This window comes from Phalacrocorax aristotelis, chromosome 2, assembly GCF_949628215.1.
Source record: "Phalacrocorax aristotelis chromosome 2, bGulAri2.1, whole genome shotgun sequence".
NCBI lineage: Eukaryota > Metazoa > Chordata > Aves > Suliformes > Phalacrocoracidae > Phalacrocorax > Phalacrocorax aristotelis.
The window spans coordinates 96,451,793-96,473,447 of record NC_134277.1 but is presented as its reverse complement, the minus strand read 5'-3'; the positions used below and the strand labels follow the sequence as shown (position 1 = coordinate 96,473,447).

Genomic DNA, 21,655 nt, shown 5'->3' with positions numbered 1-21,655 from the left:
ACAAAGCAGGAGCTGGGATTTGCATGTAATGGCTGGTCCTGGTTGCTCAGGGCTAGAGGCTGATGGCTAGTGTTTAAAGCTGGTATCTGGTCTTGCCTGAGATCTCGGTGACCCTCCAGCTATCCCAAAGGCAGTTGCCATTGCAGGTTTCTTTGTGCTTCCGTGTACCCCTTTATATTGCACCGAGGTTGGCAAGCCATTCCAGTAATCTGGGCCTGTTTAAAATACAGCTTTAGACACAGGTCGTATATGGATGAAAACTAGTAGAACAGGTGCTAGTGACTCAGCTGCTCACCTCTCTTCTCTCCTTCCCTTGCCATTTAGACTAGGGATTGGCAAAGTTGTTTCCTTACGGACTTACTGAGCATACAGCATGTTAAGTTAGGACACGCAAAATGACTTAGGCTGGTGCCTGTGGTGTGATACGTATAAAACAGCTCCTTCCGGAGCTTACCGTCTGCAGAGTGATGTTGAAGGCCGTGCAGGGGGAAGTAGAGTTTTCTGCTTGGGATTCCCAGCTGGTGGCAGTTTTCTGGGGCTTGATTAGGCCATTTGAGCTCTACTTGGCTAATGGCTGTGGTGTCCGAACACTCAGCGTTTATCCTGGCCGTGGCACAGTTTCCATGGTCAGCTGGCTCTGTCAGGGATAGCCTCAGCTGGGGCTCTTTGCACACTGTAAACACAAACTGAAATCTGTGTTACTGGTTTGATTTTACACAAAATTGTACGAATCAAGGAATTCCAAGTTTTGATTTGTGAACTTGAGGCAAATTGGTCACACTAGCAGGTTTGAATTTCTTGTGATGAATTAGAGTTACTGTTTCAGTTGGGGCATCCAGCATGTAACCTGAAGATATTAAAACAAATGTAACTGTGAAGAAATAGCATAAACCCAACTAACTTTAATATTAAACTAAGCAGTAAGTATATGTTACTGTTAGTTCTTGGATGGCTCTATGGAAGCTGGGAGACAAGCTGTTAACAGGTTTATGGCATAGAAGAGGAGGTCTGACTTGCCGGAGGGCATGTGGAAGTTCAGCAGTAGCAATGTCTATTGCATGATCTCTTTGCCATACACAATTCTCATTATTTTGTGAAAAACCTTCAAAATGGAATTTCATCCTTGTTGCAGACAGCTTTACGGTGAAATTCCTGTTTCCTCTTGTGTCTAGTTGACAGCATTCAACTGAGACCTGGGCTTGGGTTTAGAGAGTATAGTACAGTTTATAAGAGGTAATGGTTGAAATTCATGTAGAAATTTAGATGTAAGTGGAGAAGAAGTGTTAGGGGTTTAAATTATGCAGAATATAGGAGACCATAATCTGAAAATTAAACCTAGCCTACCAAATCTACCTCAATGTGGGCTAGGTTAATCAGGTGACATGCTAGGTTTTCTACAGAGGGGCACCTTGGTATGAAATGGACCTGTAATTACCTGTGCTGCTATGCATAGTCAGTTAAATAAAAATCATCTATTTGTTTGTTCAGGCTTGTTTTTTCATAGTTATAAAAGAGCTTGGGGTTTTTTTGGGGTGTTTTTGGATTGTTTTCTCTTTCTCCCCTGGTTAGCAAGCATATATATAAATGTTACTGATGCTATTTTATTAACTCCTATATTTGAAGCTTGAATAAGTGAGTAGCAAGATCTAGCTATATTGTAACACTTGAAAAAATAATGCTTTGCTGGAGAGTGATTAGGATTAGATGTGAAAATTTCTGCAAGGTCTCCAAGCATGGCTTGACCTGCATCACTCTCTGCACTAGAGCACTAGGAGTGCAGGGCTGAAAGCAGTTCTCTTGCTTTCTCCAGGCAGGTCAGGAGCTGAGCATGAGGGTCCTGTGATTGTTGCTCTTTGCTGAAGCTGGACTAAGGTGGAAGTAGAACATACTTAGAAAAAGGGAACAGTGGAAGTGTAGGATAGGAAGCATTGGGGGCAGGTGAAAAGGTTGGGGAATGTGAGCAGAAGGGTCAAATAGCATTTTCCGAAGAGCGGAGAAGTCTGTAAGCTCCAGGAGCATTAGGCGTTGCAATGCAGACTAAGCCCCAAAGGCCAGAGCGTCACAGGCTGATGAAGCTTTGAATCTGGCTACCAAAAATTTTTTCTCATCCAGTGGCTGTGCCGTGGCGAAGAATGACTTTCTCCTTTTAACCATCAGTGGACTAGTGGGTAGAGAGCTATTTCTGCAAGTGAAAAGTGTTGTGGTTTTGTTTTATTTGTTTTTTCGGGTGTGTTTGACCTCCAAGGTGGAAATGGGAGAAAAGACTGCAGTATAATTCATGTAGTCACCTGGCTTTTTGGTAAGAGATAACAGTGCTGAACAAATGGTTTAAAACTCAGCTGCTAGAAAATGAGAGAATGTGTGAATGAAGGTCTCATATACAGTCGTAATCTGTCTTCACCTTTTGGTATGTCCTTGATAATGAGATAACTGCATGTTTTCTTTAGCAATAACCATCCTTGAATAAGAAAGCCCGTTTTCTGGATTTAAAAAAAAAATCAACATACTATGATTAACTGCAGACTGTATATCAAGAACAATTTCAAAGCAACAGGAGCGTATAGTGTTTTTTACGGAAATACTGTTTGGAATTCACCTAAAGATCACGTCTTCCTTTTCCCCCCTCCTTTACAAACAAAAGAAACAGAAACCCCAAAACCAAAACAATAAAAAAAACCCCAAATCCCCAAAACCACACCTTTGGGAAAGAACGGAAGGAAAATACTGCTGATCTCCTAGGAAAAAATGCAATGTGCTGGCTAAATAAGCAAGCCTTGGCAATTTATTTTCTGAAACCAGAAGTGTACATATACAGTAGTAAACTGTCCATTGGCTAACAAAGTACGTGAGTACTTGTTGAATGCTTTTGTGTGTCTGACTTCTGAGTTTTCTGTGAGAAGGAAACTGTTTTAACTAATTCTAAGTATAGGTTATACGTCGTTATGTGAGGATGGATTGCTGCACTGCTTTGTTGCATTTGGTAGTCTATACAATTTTGCATCTCCTGGCTTTTCATGCGCTTCACAGTTTGCTTTTTATAGTGATGTGTAAGTAGATAGGAAATTTTTAAATTTTAAGTGATTTAATTCTAAGTCGTACCATTTCTTTAGTTGCTTAAAAGAAAAACCAGCCTATATTTTAAGGCAGATACACAGTTCTGACATTGGTCCTGTCTATTTTGGCCAGCTGTCTGGGAAACACTCAGTATGTAAGCCTCTTTGTAGCTAGTCTCTAGTAAGTGAGGTATGATTTGGTAATTGATATGGTAATTAACCTGGAAAACTATCCTCTGCTTCACTTGCCAACTGGCTTTATATGCTGTGATGTTAATTGGTAAACTGATCCAGTGAGGCTTGAAATGTTTACAGGCTTGACTGTATTTAATTAATCTCTTATTTCAATGAATGGCTTTTTCCTGGGTTTGGGTTTTTATTCATGAAAACTTTTTTCAGAGTTTTGGTGCTCATGAAGATTTTTTCCAAAAAAAAGAACAAACTCCAACAAAACAATTTTTTTGTCGGATGTCCTGCTCAGATATAAGTTTCTGGCTTCCTGAATTAATGTATGCTAGGCTGTAAAATATTGACATGCTTCTAATGTTAATTCTGGTTGCCTTACATATGGCATTTGTGTGTATATATGTGTGTGTGTCTATATATTCCCAAAACAAAATGCTATTTGACAGAATGTGATCTGCATTAAGTCAAGACTGTTTTGTCAGTTGAGAGTAAACAAAATTGTTTTAGTGTGGTAAGACTTGTATGGTAAATATAGAAATATATAGGAAATCTATAAGGGGGTGAGAGATTTGCTAGTTACAGAGGATAAAAACTTGTGTTGACATTGCCTTCCTGCTTTATAGTAGGTGTTTGTATTTTTTTACTGATTTAAACTAAGGTAATCACCCTATATATGTATACCTCGGTATACATTACAGGTGATTCTCCTAAGCTGGGTATGTTTTGAACATGGAAGCCCCTCTATATCTGCACTTATGTTCCGGTTTAATATGTGCTACTTATATAAAAGAGTAAGTTGTAAAAGAAGCATTTTTTATTATAGGTATTTGGGGTGTAATGAGACGTTCATGATATTGTGGATTTCTCTGAAGAAATATAGATGAAATATAGTGAACTACAAGAACTGTTATTAAATGTAACTTTTGTTTTGTAGGCTATTCAGCAATAGTTATGAACTCCCGTTTACGAGCCTTAGGTGGGAGGATAAATAACATACGAGCATCAGAACTACCAAAAGAGAAAACCCGATCAGAGATAATCTGTAACGTCCACTTTTTGGATGGCTCAGTACAAAGCTTCAAAGTCAACGTAAGTTTGGAAAACTATATTATTTTTATATACATAGAAATTTGTTTGAAAGCTGAAGATCAAATGTGTGACCCTGAGGCATGGGATTTCCAAAAGATATTGAAGATGTAGCTTTGCCATTACAAATTGCAGAGCTATTGGTTATTAAATGGATTTATAAAGTGCTATTTACATTTTCTTTAAAGTTGACCAACTGAAATGTCATAAAATTATGGCATGCAGCTTCTATCTGGAAAACGGTCGTCTGTACAATATGGGAACCATGAAGAAACAGATCAGTTGATCACTATCAGCTATGAATGAGTAACTTCTATTTAAAGGGGACTCCCAAATTTGGATGTGCTCCTCCTTTTCTCCCATCAAAGGACTGGTAGTCCTAAAAGGAGGAGACCTTGTAAATTCCTGTAGTGATGTCAGTACATATTTTCTGAAATGCAAAGATGATGTAAATAATGAAGGCATGGCTTAAGACAGTTCGGTTCAGTCTTTTGTACTTCAATGTAGTCTCTTTATCTGGGAGCGGGGAAGGAAGGGGATTAGAGGTTTGTAGTCTACATTTTTACTGTATTTTATTCTGTAAATATTTTGGTTTATAACCTTCAGTACTGATTAAAAGTATTAGTTCATTATTAAATGAAAACAAAGGATCTACCTTCAGTATTCAATACATTTTCAGTGGAATTATCTGACCATGCAGAAAAAACTGTTGTTGAATAATCATATGAATATGTGTATATGATACTTGTTTTATCCAATTTACCCTTTCTGAGAATCAGTGTTTTGCTGAGGTAGCTGAATTGTCAGATATCTTAGATTATGCAATGTTTTCTTATAGGGGATTCAAAACTTCACCTGAAAACTGTATTTTCCTAAGCATTATTACAGTTCTCATTGCAGACTCCTTTTATTTTTTGACCTTTGGATATTTATTGAAATATAAATGATTTGATAGAATGAAAATCATCTGTTTACCTATTTATTTTCATTCTGATGTGTACAGAATTAGCGTCATATTTCAGTAATATTTTATATATTATGTATGTATATTTACATACATATGTGTATACATATGAAGTAGCTAACACTGGGGAGTGGGGTACACAGAGAGTAGGTATATAAGAAAAAGAGCAACACATTAGTATACAATTTCCATTGTTCATCTCCAGCATGCTGTATAGGATTGCCTTGTGTGTCAGTGAGCTAGCATAACTGTCCTCCCCTGCTGCACAAGGACCTCTGCAAAAATAAGGAATTTAAGACTTCTTGAAATCCATGTATAGTAGTATATTCTTCCTTGTAAACAAGTGTTTACGCAGCTTTAGGTTTAGTGCTTGGCCTGAAGTCCAGCACTGTGCAAGTGAACCGTGTGCTTCTCGTTTCGTCCTTTAAGCAGTAAGTGCAATATGATACACGGGAACCATTTTGAAACTCTGGATGCAGCTGATTTCTTTCCCTGCCTTCAGTGTACCCCCAGGGTATCCCTGCTGGTACCTTCTTCATCCAGCAATTGGAAAGGTCTCCTTAACTGCAGCTGTAGGGGTAGTGCAGGACCTATCACTGCTTTATTGAAAAGAAGCAGGGAGTGTGGCTACCCCACTATGTTATGGGCTAATGCAAGGAAGAGGTTTACCATAAGACTTATGTTACTGGAGTAATAAGCTTTCATACTGGTACTGAGGGAGCCTGCACTTATCTGCCAGGATGGCCCTTCCTGATTGTCTAACCTTGGCGCCTGCCTAAGAACAGGCTTTGCCCCTCTCTGGTTGTGTCGCAAGGTCCAGTCCTCAAAAGGGTTTGAAGCCAGCTGCGGAAAATTTGTATCCGAGTTCTGCTTACGTTAACAGAAAAACTCAGCTTTGTGAAGTCTGTGCCTGAATGTGTGTTTTGATTTTAATTGCCAACATAATTCAGTTTTATGTCTGTGAGCAAAGAGTAACTCAGGTCTGTGGTCAGTCTGGGAATCAGCTAGGCATGTACTGAAGGAAAATAAGTTTTGCTCTGAACAGATTTTCCCCACTAGTGAAGTCTTTGTGTTGCTTTAGAGAAACTGTTTTTCATATCAAGACACAAAGTTATACATCTGATTTTGTTATATGCTTTATTCATTTCTGGATGGCAGGTCAATTGATAATTCTATTTTTAATAAATTCAATATGCATATCGTGGTATGATTATCTGTAAGACAAATTAAAAGCAATGTATTTAATGATCACAGAATCACACAGAATCATTGAATCACAGGTTGGAAGGGACCTCAGGGATCATCTAGTCCAACCTTTCTGGGAAGAGCATAGGCTAGACAAGATGGCCCAGCACCCTGTCCAGCCAAATCTTAAGTGTCCAATATGGCCAAGTCAAGCACTTCCCTGGGGAGATTATTCCAACGGGTGACTGTCCTCACTGTGAAAAACTTCCTTCTCATGGCCAATCGGAATCTCCCCAAAAGCAACTTGTGTCCGTTTCCCCTTGTCCTCTCCATGTGACTCCTTGTAAAAAGATAGTCTCCTTCTTTGTAGCTGCCCCTTAAGTACTGGTACATGGTGATGAGATCCCCTCTAAGCCTCCTTTTCTCAAGGCTGAACCAAACCCAGCTCTCCCAGCCTGTCCTCGTATGGCAGCTTCCCAGTCCTTTGATCATCTTGGTGGCCCTTCTCTGGACCCCTTCCAGCCTGTCCACATCCTTTTTCTATAGCGGGGACCAGAACTGTACACAGTACTCATGGTTGGCCTGACAAGCGCTGAGTAGAGTGGGATAATGACTTCTTTCTCTCTGCTGGCGATGCCCTTTTTGATGCAACCCAGCATCCTGTTGGCCTTCTTGGCCGCAGCAGCACACTGTTCGCTCATGTTGAGCTTCCTGTCCACCAGGACCCCCAGGTCCCTTTCCACAGAGCTGCTCTCCAGCCAGGTGGATCCCAGTCTGTGCTGCACTCCTGGGTTATGTTTTCCCAGGTGCAAGACCTTAACACTTCTCCTTGCTGAACTTCATAAGGTTCTTGCTGGCCCACTCTTCCAGCCTATCCGGATCCCTGCAGAGCAGCTCTCCCTTCTGGAGTGTCTGCTTCCCCACTCAGCTTGGTGTCATCAGCAAACTTCATCAGGCTACACTTGATGCCGTTATCCAGATCACATACAAAGATGTTGAATAACATTGGGCCCAATATTGATCCCTGGGGGACCCCACTAGTGACAGGTTGCCAGTTTGAAAAGGAGTTATTTACCACCACCCTTTGGGTGCAGCCTGTCAGCCAACTCCCCACCCACTGCACAGACCACTTGTGTTGGCCATAACGCATTAATTTCTCCAGGAGGAGGCTGTGGGGAACCGTATCAAAAGTCTTGGAGAAGTCCAGGTAGAAAATGTCCACCACCCGCCCCATGTCAACCAGGCAAGTCACTTTGTCATAGAAGACCACCAGGTTTGTCAAGCACGATCTGCCCTTAGTGAGGACAGGTTGGCTTTTCCCAATCACGTGCTTCATTTGACTTGTGATGGCCCCCAGGAGGATTCGTTCCATAACTTTCCCATGGATTTAAGTAAGGCTGATGGGCCTATAGTTACCTGGATCCTCCCTCGATCCTTTCTTGTAGATAAAGGTAACATTTGCCTTCCTCCAGTCCTCTGGGACATCCCCTGTTCTCCACGACTTCTCAAAGATTACGGAGAGTGGCCTTGCAATGTTGTCAGCCAGCTCTCTCAACACCCTTGGGTGGACGGCGCAGGGGTCAAGCTCCTGTAATCCATGTACTAACTCTTCCTTCACTGATGGTGGGTCGGTGTTTGGATCAACTGGCAATTTCATTCCCAAAGCCTGGGACCCGACAGTGCTGGTAAAGGCAGAGGTGAAGAAAGTGTTGAGGACCTCTGCCTTTTCAGCATTGTTGGTGACTAACTCTCCTATTCTGTTTAACAGTGGGCTTATGTGTTCCTTCTGTTTCTGCTTGTGGTTGACAAACCTGAAGAAATCTTTCGTGTTATTTTTGACATCTACGGCCAGTTTTAATTCAAGTTGGGCTTTTGCTTTTCTAACTGCATCTCTGCATGCTCTGGCAATGCTCTTGTAGCTCTCAACGGATAATCCTCCACTTTTCCATCTCTGGTATGCTTCCCTTTTGGATTTGTTTAGACCCAGGAGGTAATGGTTGAGCCAAGGGGGCCTCTTAATCCACTTACTTCCCTTTCCTTTATAGGGGATAAACTAGTTTTGTGCTTCCAGTAGAGAGTTCTTGATGAACTCCCAGCACTCGCTAGCTCCTTTATCTGCCATGGAAGCATCCCATGGAATCCTCCCCCAACTGAGCCCTGAGTGAACTGAAGTTTGCTCTTCTAAAATCCAGGACCCTTGTCTTAGAGCTGACCTTCAGTGTGCTCAGCAGGATCCCGAACTCCACAATACTGTGATCACTGCAGCCCAGGCTATCACTAACAGAGATATTACAAAGCAGGTTTTCTCGGTTTGTGAATAGATGTGCCAACCAGGAATGAGGCACTGCTGGACTTGCTCACATTTGTGTGAGGAAGCAGTCCTCTACGCATTCTGGGAACTTGGTGAATGACATGCGAGCTGCCGTATTGTTCTTCCAGCAGATGTCTGGGTAGTTGATGTCACCCATCAGGACCAGGTTCTGTTGGCCAGAAGCTTGCTTTAGTGCCCCAAATATCTCTTCATTGGCATTGTCATCATGGTTAGGAGGTCGGTAGAAGATGTGCACTGTGAGGTCCTGCTTGGAGACGACCCCTTTGACCTTAACCCAGAGGCATTCGATAGAGCAGTGGCAATCACCATGGTTGACTTCATTACATTCAAGGTTTTCCTTAATGTAGAGTGTGTCTCCTCCACCTCTTCTACTCTGCCTGTCCTTACAAAAGAGCCTGTAACTGTCCATTGCGATCCCCCGGTCATTTGAGTTGCCCCACCATGTTTCAGTTACTCCTATGATATTATAACCTTCTGAGTGGGCATGGAGCTCTAGTTCATCCTGTTTGTTTCCTAGACTGCGTGCATTCGTATACATACAATTGAGGTGATTACTCTTCTGTTTCACATCTTGGGAGACAGCTATGGAACATTTGTTACCACACTGCTTGGCCTGACTTAGTTTCCCGTTGGAGATTCTGGTATGAGCATTTCCACAATGGATCCCACCCGCCAAGTCCTTCATCTTAAAGCCCGCGTCAATGTAGTAATACATTATTGAAATGAAGGTGCTTTCTGAAATGACTAGACATAGATACATGATATATGGATAAAAAGACATGCTATGTCTTATGAATGTCGTAAATATGTTTTCTGCCTTTTTCTACTTTCTCAATTTTTACTGTTATTGCTGAAATCTGTTGAACTTTTCTCTCCTGTCTGAGTGTGGAGAGTTGGAACTGAACAGGATCACCTCTTTTAAAGCATAGGGTGTAATGTTTTCTTTTTAAAAGAACTTCAACATATTGGAAAATTAAGGTTGGGAGTTTTTCAGGATTGTATGTTTGTTGGGTAGTGGTAACTGTGTGTCATTTATCAAAGCTCAAAGTTTGGATATATGTTACACTTCAAACTAATATAAGGCTAACATTCACATTTACATAAGTATGCTTTATTTTCATAGACAGGATTATACTTTTCTGCCACAGGTAGTGGAAAGTGAATGGAGAAAAGTAGGATACTCAAAGCTTTGCCGTCATCCATTTAATAGCATAAATGGAACCAAAGACTCCTCCCATTCTAATGACAACAGACTGAAAAATACTGAGCATTGCTTTGTCATGTAGCAGCTACGTGAACACAGAATTCCTACTGCAAGAGGATTTCTTTCTTTCCAAAGCATAGGGGGATTATATAGAAAAATAATTTCAAAGAAAAGAAACATCAAGGGTAAGAAGAAACTCGAGAAATTTGCTTTAAGCAGATAGATATTCCTAACTTGTCATTTCTAGTATCTTGCTGGCACTGCACAGAAGCTCAAGACTAGTAAATTTGAGGTGGATTTAAATTTAATACAATGATGATAAATAGTCTAAACTTTCAACCTGTGACACACTGAAAAGAGCAACTTACGTATATTGAAATTCTGATCTAGTGCTCCAAGGACTGAATTTTTTAGAGAACAGGGAGAATAGGGATATGACTTCTTTCTGTAGCAACAGGATCTTTTTTTAGAGCCCACAAAGCTGACTTTCATCAAACTATGTTAGCAAACTGCATGGGCTTATGAAATTTTCAAAGTTATAGCTACAGGTCTCTATCATTCTGCTAGATGGTACTTTCTTTTCCCAGTGGTTGTATCTGTAGCAGTGTGAATGAAAACCAAATATCCTAAAACTGGGGAAAGGAAGAAGGAAGGGGGATTTTGATTATGGAAATACTTCCTATCTTTTGAGAAACCTGAAGATAGCTGCATAATCTGATCCCTGCAAATTTGATCTTATTAAGCGCTTATCCCAAAGACTATCAGTAGCCTGACCAACTATAAATAACGACTTAATTTCAAGACAGCAATGCCATTTTTCTCCTGGATTTTTGGCTTTGGCAGAGTAGTGAAACTTAAAGGCATTTATACTACAACTTTGAATCTGAAATTTGTATTAATGGTATCACAAAGAGTTAATGAGTATAACTTGTGGTATATGCTGTTCGTAGGTCATCATTATCAAGAAAGTCCACACATGAGTACAGAGAGACACATTCCACTACATTGCTCACAGTTGAAATAGAAATGTATGTTAACTCCACAAGGCTGAAATGGCTTTTCTTGTCTTTCCCCCGTTACGTGTTTTAGTATTTTGATGGAATGTATCCAAAGTCCAGGCAAAGAGTAGAAGGTGCATGTAAGCTAAAGGTGAAAATGTTGTTCTTTCAAAAACACATTTCAGATAAAGGCTTGACTGCATTTAGTATGGAATGTTGCATTTGATTTTAATTCTATCCAGGTTTTCTTGAAGCCTCCCAATACATTTCAGGTGTTTGAATTTTGTGATAAGGTTAATTCACTTCTGTCTCTGTTACCTCTGTTCTTGTTCTAAGGCTATAATGCATAAGCTCTCCACATGGGGAGAAATGTTAGTTGTCATTCTAATATATACAGAATGTGCTCACATACCATGTTTGGGTGTGTTTAATAGGTGTATATTAAGCAATAATGCAAATTTATTTGCAACTTTTAGTATAAACGTACAGGAATTTTCCGTTATTGCTCTCATCTGACTCATTTACCAGGAATGACCATTTGGGAATTATGCCTCAATTTCCAGTAAACTGAGTTTTGTGGATGTATAAAATTTACAGTGTCAGATAATTTCTATATTGCATTATCTTTCTGATTTGACATTTAAGTCTTAGTACCTGTGATTTTTGCTTTTAGACTAGCTGGCTTTTAGTAATAAGGTTTCTTTCTGGAAATGAAGTGATTAGGCAGTAATAATGAGAAAAGCTGTCCAACTTGAAATTCAAATAGTAAGAAATGTTTTTCCTTCCCCACTATCTCAGTTAAGCTCCTCCTTCCAGTATTTGAGAAGGAACATGATGTTAATTTTAACCATCAACAATTACTATTGGTATGTTTAAAATAATGGGCAGAGATGCAAGTCTTAAAGGTTCTTTTTGATTGTGGATGTGAGTTAAAATTTTAAACCACTCACAATAAAATGCAGTGAAGCAGAACTGTTGGACCTTAGTAAGTTTTCTTACTGGATATTGTTTGATAATACAAGACAGTTTAATCTGTGTCCCTGCATGTTGAAAGAACTGCTGTATGAAGTTTCAGGCTAGCAACAAATACTTAGTTTTATATTGAAGCAGATTAGTATACTCTGACTGGAAAACAATAAGACAGTATGGAATTTAATGATGACTTTGAGGACAATAAGAAAGTGATCTGACCTACAGCAGGCATGTTAGTCTCAGCCCTTCAGGCCTGACTGCATAATAAAAGCTGAAGGAAAGAATTAGTGGAGGGGAGATTTTTTCCAAAGCTAGAACTGGAATGACTAACCTCGTGTACATGTTTGTTTTAAATCATTTTTGAAGCAGAGGAAATGCAGTGGGTCAAAACTCTGTGGGCTTGGATAAATATTTTGTGACCTTTATATAGGAAAATATTGAGCTGGAGTGTATGGAATCTAGAAGAGTTACAGATGGGCAGGGAGTTGGCTCAAAAGGTGGCAGTAGATCTTGTCGAAAAGGAGATGTTAAACAATGCAAGGACATTAATAGCATTCTTGAGTGTCAAATTTCATTAACATGTTGCTATTGGATCTTTTTCAGTAAATCAGAAATGTAAGGTTTGAGGTATTATTAATGATAATGATACAGGAATACGGGGTAGCAGGTAGGTTATCTTGAACAAGGAGCAACTGCAGTGAGGGAGATCAGATTGTAAACTAATAGCTTTCATAAGATGAGGTAATGTTGGTTTTAAGCTTATTTTTCAGTTGTAAACAATAGAGGAGGAGGACACTGGTAGTTTGAAAGCTGAGCTGCTCATGTGTTACTGTTCTGGAAAAGGTGAGTGCTATTATGCACCAGGCAGGAATCTTCAGCCCATGTCAAGTAAGTATTAACGGTGTTAGTCTTGGCATCGAGGCTACCCTCCGGCGAATGTCACGTGTAGATCCTGGCTACTCAGACAAAAGAGGAAAGTTCCAGTGAGGCAGGCATAGAAAGTACAACTAGGATGCTCTGCAAAAGTCTGGACTTCTGTAAAGAGGCGGCTGTTCTGTTTGTTCTACCTAAACAAAATCTTGCATGCTCTGAATAAGAGCATCAGGTGAGTAAATAAATTCCAGGAAGAGAAAAGGCCAAAGTTAGCAGAAGAGCAAATAAATTAACTGTGTGTAAAATTAGCATGGAAATTAAGAGAAAGTGTAGCACTTTGTTCAAGCTCATAGGCATATTGGGACCAAAGGACACAGGCTCTTCGGTGCTGGATAACTGTTACAGGCTAAATTAGGAAAGGATGACCTCAAACAGCACGTGAGGGGCAATGGGTATTGTCTTAAGTGAGACTAAATTTGCAAAAGCTTAGGTGGTGCTTAACTGTGAGGTTATCATTGCCAGAAAGTGGGGGCAAAGCTCGTGCAGAGGAGAGGGACAGGGAGATGTCCTCTTCAAGTGTCACCATGTACCACTTACCTTGTAGAAGCTAACAAACTGAGATGGATTACTTGCATATTTACCCCTCCACTTCAGACATCTAAAAAACCGTGGTCACTATCATGCTTATACATTAAGTCTTTTGTAGCAAAAGATTGTTTAAGAAATTAAGAAATCTGTTTAAGAAATCAGAACTTAATTAAATAACTTAATTTTTAAGTAACTATTTTCAGAACAAAGTGCTTCTCTTTTGCAGTCTAAATAATTTTCCTCTGGTAAATGTTTTTTTGCATGCGTGCAGTTTATTTCTGCTTTCAAGAATGAGATTTGGAAGATCGTATGAAAAATTAGTTTGCTACAGCTCTTTAAATAGACAAGTTACCAAGCAAACCAGCCTGATATTTGTTCTGTCCAGCATTTTAGTATATAAAAATCTAGACCTAAAATGCCATACAGCTTTGCAAGCTATTTATTACGTATTAGCATATTTAGGATTGCAGTCTTGTGAGGGGGTTTTTGTTTGTTTCTTTTTGTGGTTTGGTTTTTTAGTAGAATTGGTTCACGGTGTTCTTTAGCAGAAGCTGCTTAATCTGCTCTCCACAATGCCATAACATAGAGATACTTGTTTAGTTTGGGGAAAATTATACCACACTTAAGGTTCTGGATCTCTGCTGTCTGTGTAATTCCCCGTTCCACTAGTTCTTCTGTGATACCTGTCTTGAGGGACATCTAGGCAGAAAGTGGGGTGGCTGAGGGGCAGGTGGGAGTTGAAACTGAAGTACAGGATCTTATAGCTGGAGCACAGCATCCTCCTACATTTCACCCCCCATCCTAGTGTATACTAACTTTGCCTTTTGACAGCTGGCAGGGGCAGAGCAGCCCCGTGTGGCTGTAAGCCATCCTTACAGGCTACAGCTCCGGAGTACAGCATTGCTCCTGAAAACTGTGGTTAAGGGAGAGGCTGGCTGCTTAAAATTAAATTGCCGGACCAACCTCAAGGGCTTGAGTTCGTGTCAATTCATGTTATGAGATCTGGCATGCCTAATGTATTTTGGAAAGAGAGCCTCTTTAAAAAAAACAAGACGCTTTTATCGGAATCAAGTTCTTACTGCTGAGAAACTTTGAACCAATGAATTAGCAGCTACTTTTACTCATGAGTTATTTATTTTTTTTTAATTTCAATTACTTGTATCTTAAAACGTGTAAGTGTTGCAGAGTTTCACTTCTAAAGTTTTCATGTTTTCAGAAACAAGACACTGGACAAATCTTGTTGGATATGACCTATAACCAGTTGGGTGTGACAGAGAAGGAATATTTTGGTTTACAGCAAAATGAGACTTCAGTAGATTCACCTGTAAGTATAGTAAATAATAAAGGTGTGTGCATGTATATGTGTATACATATACACATATATGCATATGCATGTATGTATACACACATACACGCACGCACCTACACCTAAATAGTATTTATCAGTAAATATTTTTAATCCATCTAATAGTTTTTCATTTCACAGCGATGGCTTGAACCAAGCAAACCTATTAGAAAACAGTTAAAAGGTAAGATTTGTTTTTAATATCTTGATTGTAACTGTGTAGTCTTCCTCTTCTGTGTTCTTATGACTAGAATAATACAGTTCTTGTAAATTAGTGCGTCCAGATGGTAGATTTTCTATAAGTGCAAGCCTTATCTCTGCCAGTCTTTTCAGCAGAGCTTTCTACATCTCTTACTGCTACCTGAGTGCTAATAAGATCAGGTAGGTCACTAACTTTTTGATGCTGTAATAACATCTAAACCTGGCTTCTGAACGGTGTTGGATATCATGGCCGTGAAAGCAGGAGTCATATGGTTCCACTAGATTCCTTCTGCAGGGAAGATAAAAGAAGAGGGGGCTTGATTGAGGGAAGTAGAGCCAGTTTCATGTATAGGTTCTGTCAACTTCTTGTCTCAAGTACAATAAGAAAAAAACCCTCTGTTTTTATTAAAACTAATCAAACAAAAAACCAACAGCACACACTTCCAAGTGCATGTTTTCTTCTACTATGTCTTGTTTATAAATACTTTTGGGTAACACAGAATGCTTACCAAAAAGGACAGGCTGGCCAGCATGACCCTGCCAGATAGTAGCTTAGGAGGATTGAGTGACACTATCCAAATTTGTGCTGTGAAACTTGAGCCATGTTCTTCAGCTCTCTTACGTCTACCATATGCTGTAGATTGTGTATGAACTGAAATAAAAATACATGAAGTGAATATGAACTTCTGTTAGTTTCTTGTATTTACATGTAAGATAGAATTGAGCATTATCCCAATTGAGACACTTAAAATATATTCTCCTTTTTTCTCTTCTAATACCTATGAGGCAAAGATAACTAATGCCTTCTATGTGATGTAGTGCATAAAGTACTTTAAATGAAAGTACCACAATATTTGAGAGTATTTTCTTCTCATAGTTGGTGTTGGGGGATGAGGAGAGACTTCTCATGGTTTCTGTCAGTTTCATGAGAAAAATGTGTGAGATTTTTGTGGGGTGGTTCATGTAATTTTTTTGTAAATATAGAAATAAAAACCTTGGCCTCTTTCTTTTTTTAAACAAAAAATTTGATTTGCTCTTCTAAAATATTGCAGGAGGTTTTCCCTGCACCCTTCGTTTTCGTGTAAGGTTTTTTATACCTGATCCTAACACACTTCAACAAGAACAAACCAGGTAACTTCTGTTTGTTTGCTTCCATGAACTAAAAATGCCTAAAACCCTTCTTTCCCATCTCCACAGCTTGGCAAACTACGCTTTATTAGGTAGATAACTTTGTATAACTCTTCATATGAAATGTTTGGAATTGACAGCTTGATGCGATGCTCATAACGAATGGTTTCTGCTATGTACAGCCTGCAACTCCAAAATACAGCCGGAGTATAAACTAGTGCAAAGATGGCAGTTGGTTTATTTGCACCTTTGCACCTTGTACTCAGGTTTTTTTGAGCCCTTCGTCGCTTGAAGTACTTGCCTACTTGCCTATTGCATTTCTTTTCTCCTTTTCTCTTCTGATCTCTTAATCATATGCAATGATTAAAAAATAGGGAAGTTCAATGGTTAAGCTGTCTGTATGCCCTAAGTCTATGTTAGAAGTTTTGTATCAACACTGAGTCAGTTTTGAACATGTGTAGTAGATTTAATGCCTAGGGCGTGGGAGGGTGGGGTTTATTTTGTTTCTGCGTCATGTGGCTGAACCACGACATTCAGGAAGAACAGATAGCAGTTCTTGTTTTCCAGTTTGTCCTTTTCTTGTAACATGCAAAGTTCTATAATGCTTCAGTTTATAGTCGACCTTTAAAATTTTCTTTAACTTATCTCTGAGTTTTTGAGTAGTAGGGTACATGAATTATAAGCAATTTTCAGTTAACTTCTCACAAGGCTTTAATTGAATACTTGTGGTGTTCAGTGCATGTGACTGGGAATTTAGAATTCACAGGCACCCATTAATCTGGCACTTTTGTAACATTTTTGTAACATTTTCATTGTCTATTAATTTCAGTGACTTGAGAATATAAAGAGTACAGCATGTTAAATGATATTTATTGCAGAAAACTTAGCTATTGACCTGTTTTGGTGTTTGCTAATCATACAGTTGTAAGCTGTTCTTCAGTTTTAAACTGAAATTATTGAAAGACCTGCTCTTTATGGTTCTTCACCTCCCAGCTCTCCAGGATCACTATATAGTAGCAGTGTCAAACACTAATAAGAGCAAGACTGAACTGGTCTTGGAGAATTAAGACCTTTTGTCAGCATATGCTACTTGAGAAATGTCTTATCCTCCATTGAGAAGTTATACGTACACATATATACAAAAAACCCCTATAGATAGGCTATCACAGTTTGGGGTTGGGTTTTGGTTTTTTTTTTGTGGTTGGTTTGTTTTGTTTGGGTGGTGTTCTGGGCTTTTTTTTTGTTGTTTAGGTTTTAAGTTATGTCAAAGATGAATGTTCCTGGGAGAAAGAAGTGCAATTCTGTAATGGTTTGGTTTTTGTAGTGTTCATTGTGGCATTAATACTGTTGTCCTGGAGTTACAGTACAGATTACCAAAGATCTTTAAAACTGTTGGGAGAGTGAGTGCGTGTATGACTGCATATCTGTAGATGCCACTAAGAAGCTTTGTTCATCTGTTTATCGTTTGTCAGGAAATCTAATAAAACCAATACACGTAACCATTTAAACCACACTTTTAAAATGTGAAAATAAATGTATGTTTGTTTTCCAAAAAATCTTTTCTAGGCACTTATTCTTCCTGCAATTGAAGGCTGATATTGTGGAAGGAAGGTAATAAGAATCTTCAATTCCTCTGTAATACTCATTAAAAATAAAATTTACAAAAACCCCCCATCTAATATAAGCCTCCTTCTGAGGGTATCGTTAGTATAAAAATGTACCTTGTGAAATATTGCTTTAAAAGAAAATCAAATTGCTAGGAAATATTCCAAATTTTCATATAGCTCACTTACTAAGAACTGTTTAGAAGTTCTACAGCAAATGAGCTGTAGGAGATGTGTCTCGGCAGATACAATGTCAACCTGAGCGCTCTTTTTGCAAGGCATGGTGTGCCAGGCATCGTGTTCCAAACGCGGGGACCCGCTGTCTAGTGCAGTAATCAGGAGGGAGTACCAACAGGCAGCTCATGCTATCATTTCTCATGATTTCAGGGTTATATTCTCCATATGGTGGGCATATACCCAGTAGTTCCTTTGCCTGTGATCCCTGTGTGTTTGCGTATTTTAAAAAAAGAGGAAAAAGATGGTCTGAGTATTTGGTGCCAAATGTAAATGGCCTTTAGGTGTTGGCTTTTTTCTTCTGTGGAGTAAGTTTTGGTCATGAGATCAGAGCTGCCTTTGTGCTTGGCATTTGGCTAATTCTTGTGTTTGTGTCTAGTTTAAATTCACCAGACTGCAGGCATTAAAATGGTGTCCAGAGCCCCATAAAAACCCCTTCTACTCTTGCTTTCCTGAATAAGCACCCAGTCCTTTTAGGACTAGTTAACTTCCATTCACTTAAGAAGCTGTTGCACAACTAGCTTTTCGTGTCCAGTCCTACTGTGCTTTGACAATCAAACTCTTACAAGAAAAAAAATCAGATACTCTTTGAAGACTAATGAGTCTTCATGTACCGAACTAACTGCAGAGACAATGTTAACAGTACATTTATGCTGTCTATGTCCAACTGAAAATATTTTCCCCTCTTTCCAGGTTATCGTGCCCCATGAATTCTGCTGTTGTCCTGGCATCATATGCAGTACAATGTAAGTAATAACCAATCATTATTTTGTTAATAAATGTATGTATCTGACTACCTTCACTGCTGTTTGGCACTGAAAGATAAAGATTCATTTCCTTATCTATTTGTGTGGAACGTTCAAAACGCTACTGGTGGTGCTTTGTAGAGAAGGTGCAGGTTTTTAAAGCAGCCTTCAGACAAACTAAATAGAAAAAAGTTGATACAGGAATAATGTTGTTATTTATGTGTGCTTGTATTGCAAAAAAGGCAGGTTTCATTGTCATTGGAAACAAAATAAAGAAACTTACTGTGTGTTACAATAGCTACAGGAAAGCATTCCAGGGAAATGAGAGATCATCTAGAGAACAGGTAAGGGGAAGGTAAACTCATGATTAAGAAACTCCAATGTTCTTATGTAATGTGTTTTTCAGGGAATTTGTTTGTTAGCTATGTAAAACTGTCTGGCACTTTGCAATACATTTAAGGTGACTCTACGTACAAGACCTTATATTTTTTTGCTTCCTGCAACTGGCAAAAAAATTTTAAGGGTGCTAGTAGAAAAATATCTTCTGCAGTAAAACCAAAATGGATCCTGATCCTATGCCTTAGACATCCTAAACAGAAAGTGAAAAAGAGCTGGAGGAAGGCCTTTCTCATTAAACAAACAAAAAACCAGCTTGAGCATTTAGTGGAGTTTTTATATTTGTGTATATATACAAATATTTGTGTATTTGTAAAAATGATTGTCAGTGGAAAGCATACTAGAATAGTTGTGTAAGGCTGATGTATATCTATCCCTTTTTATGGAAAGGCTAGCACAGTCAGCAGAAATGACTGAGGTAAGTTTCGCTTGAAATAAGTACCAAGCGAAATAATGAAAATATGGTTTTCAAAGGAGAAAGTCATGAACTGTTGGTATCTGTGAAAATACCAAGTGGCTATGAAATGTTCACTTTTATGTTTAAGTATATCATATGTTGTTCCCTTTTATTAAATGGAGCTTTAACCCCATTCAAGCTTAGTATGAAACCAGAACAAGTTTTCCATAGCAGGTGGGAGTCCCAGTTTTGTTGCCAAAGGAAAGCGTCCCTGCTCCTGTATCCCTGGGGCGCAGTAGGGCACTTGAAGGCTGAAACACTCTGAACCTTTAGGATTGCTAAATGCAGTGTTGCTGACTTGATTGTGCTAAAGCACAAAAATGCAAGGATACACTGAAGAATGCAAATATTTTATCACAAAGTCAGGCTTAACATGATTGTTAAAACTTTCGGGGGGTGGGGGTTATTAAAAAAATACCTTTTCTTTTTTACTAGCTGATGGCCTTTCGGTTGCTGTTTGTATGATGCCTATATTTATTCTCTGTGTAGGCAAAAATTGAAACATTGAATAGAAAGATATTCCCTTAAAGAAGAAGAAAAAAGTTTTTGTTTTGCTGCCAGGTTGCTGCTGTTTACCTAAAGATGATGGCGTAGGAAATTCCTTCTGAAACCTGTGTCAGTTCTCCATATCTAGTCATGTTTGCTAGGGTTCTTGTCAATTTATTTTATATAGTTTTCCTTTGGTGTTTTAATTTCTAATCATACTTACTAAGGAGAGTTGAGGTTCTTGGATGTGAGGTATCTGCTTATTAAAAATCTGTTGTCTGAAGTTGCCATGGATCAGTTCTACTTGAGCTGTTTCTTCTTACTGCTACTTCTTTGTGGCTTTCAAGCTGCTTTCTCCTTCTGTGACTTCCCTTGTATGCAGAAAAGGAAATCATCGTTGTCTGACAACCTTATGGTTATTGATTTAAAAAGTGGAGCAGTTGTCACTGGCTGGGCAGCTGAGGCAGATGTCTTTCATTTTGCATGAAGTCTGATGCGTGATACTTCTGGTCTTGCTTTTTAACTATAGTTTTCACATATGTGCACGGTTGACCTTCACAGACTGAGTTTTGCAAAGGCAGAGTTGGTGGTGATGTCTGTGCCACTGTAGTCCTGCTTCTCTGTATCGCCCATTGCACAGGTGTTTTGTTTTCAGAACCACAATGTGGAACCTAAGCTTGGACATGTTGCTCTGCACCACTGTGGCACACCCTGTGTTGTCTGGTGGGGCTAAATTACAGGGGAACATGAGTGGGTGTGAATACTGTGGCTAAACAGCGTGTGACTAAACTTGATTACGAATACAGTTCAGACACTTGAAGAGTAAGTTGTTAGTATTTATTATCAGTAAATGTGCTTTGTGACAGATAGTGGATTTTGAAATCCTTTTTTAAGGAGGACTTATTAAAGTGCATTTCAAATAATTTTGAAATTGTAGAGTCTGAAGGATACTCATACTAAAAACTAATAAATCATATGTCTTGTTTTTTACTAGTGTAAAATGGGAATGTTGTACAGCCTATAAAATTAAATAAGGGACCTATGCAGTGTGTGTATATTGCGCTTTTTATTTAAAATGTCACAAAGCTGATTTAGCACTGCTTGTTTTCTATCACATCACGTAGAAAGTTCCCATTTCCAGAACAGCATTTAAATGACTAACTGTTGGTATGTAAGAAGTCGCACAGGTTTGGTGGGAATATGCTCTTGTGTGTAAATCCTTTGCTGGGTTCGGACTTGAATCTAAAGCACAGAAAAAAAGCCAACAAAAGATGTTATGAATATTTCTAAGTGTTCTCCTTCCTGATCATCAGTAGCCCAGTGATTCATTAGGACCAGGGTCTTTCTGTTATCTCCTGTGATGTTCCCTGCTCAGCTCTGCTTTGAGAACTAAGAGGTTTCTCTAGCACGCTGCTATCTATCTTTGGGAGTTTGTTCAGGAAGGCGTCAACTGGTTGCTTGGAATTAATGTGGGCTTTGACCTCTTCTGAGAAAAGGAAGCCTGGGGAGGGTGAGGATTCGAGGAAAGCTGAGCTTAGTGTGCAAGTTCCTCAGGAGTTAGGCATAAGAGTTTGTTGGAATTTTGGGAATGCCAGATGGCTGAGATCCCAGAGGAGG

The 21,655-nt window shown here is 39.1% G+C and overlaps 1 protein-coding gene across 5 annotated transcripts in view; it reads left to right on the top strand.

Moving 5' to 3' along the window:
- PTPN3 (protein tyrosine phosphatase non-receptor type 3) overlaps positions 1 to 21,655 on the top strand; it is a 174,335-nt gene that overhangs the window by 69,799 nt on the left and 82,881 nt on the right. For 4 of the 5 annotated variants that reach the window (XM_075084418.1, XM_075084419.1, XM_075084422.1 and 1 more), the window contains exons 2-7: positions 4,174 to 4,328; positions 14,658 to 14,765; positions 14,913 to 14,970; positions 16,040 to 16,118; positions 17,682 to 17,726; positions 18,647 to 18,699. In XM_075084418.1, the coding sequence (XP_074940519.1) occupies positions 4,174 to 4,328; positions 14,658 to 14,765; positions 14,913 to 14,970; positions 16,040 to 16,118; positions 17,682 to 17,726; positions 18,647 to 18,699 (498 nt within the window). The remainder of the gene's footprint in view (positions 1 to 4,173; positions 4,329 to 14,657; positions 14,766 to 14,912; positions 14,971 to 16,039; positions 16,119 to 17,681; positions 17,727 to 18,646; positions 18,700 to 21,655) is intronic. The other variant, XM_075084420.1, reaches the window with a different exon arrangement.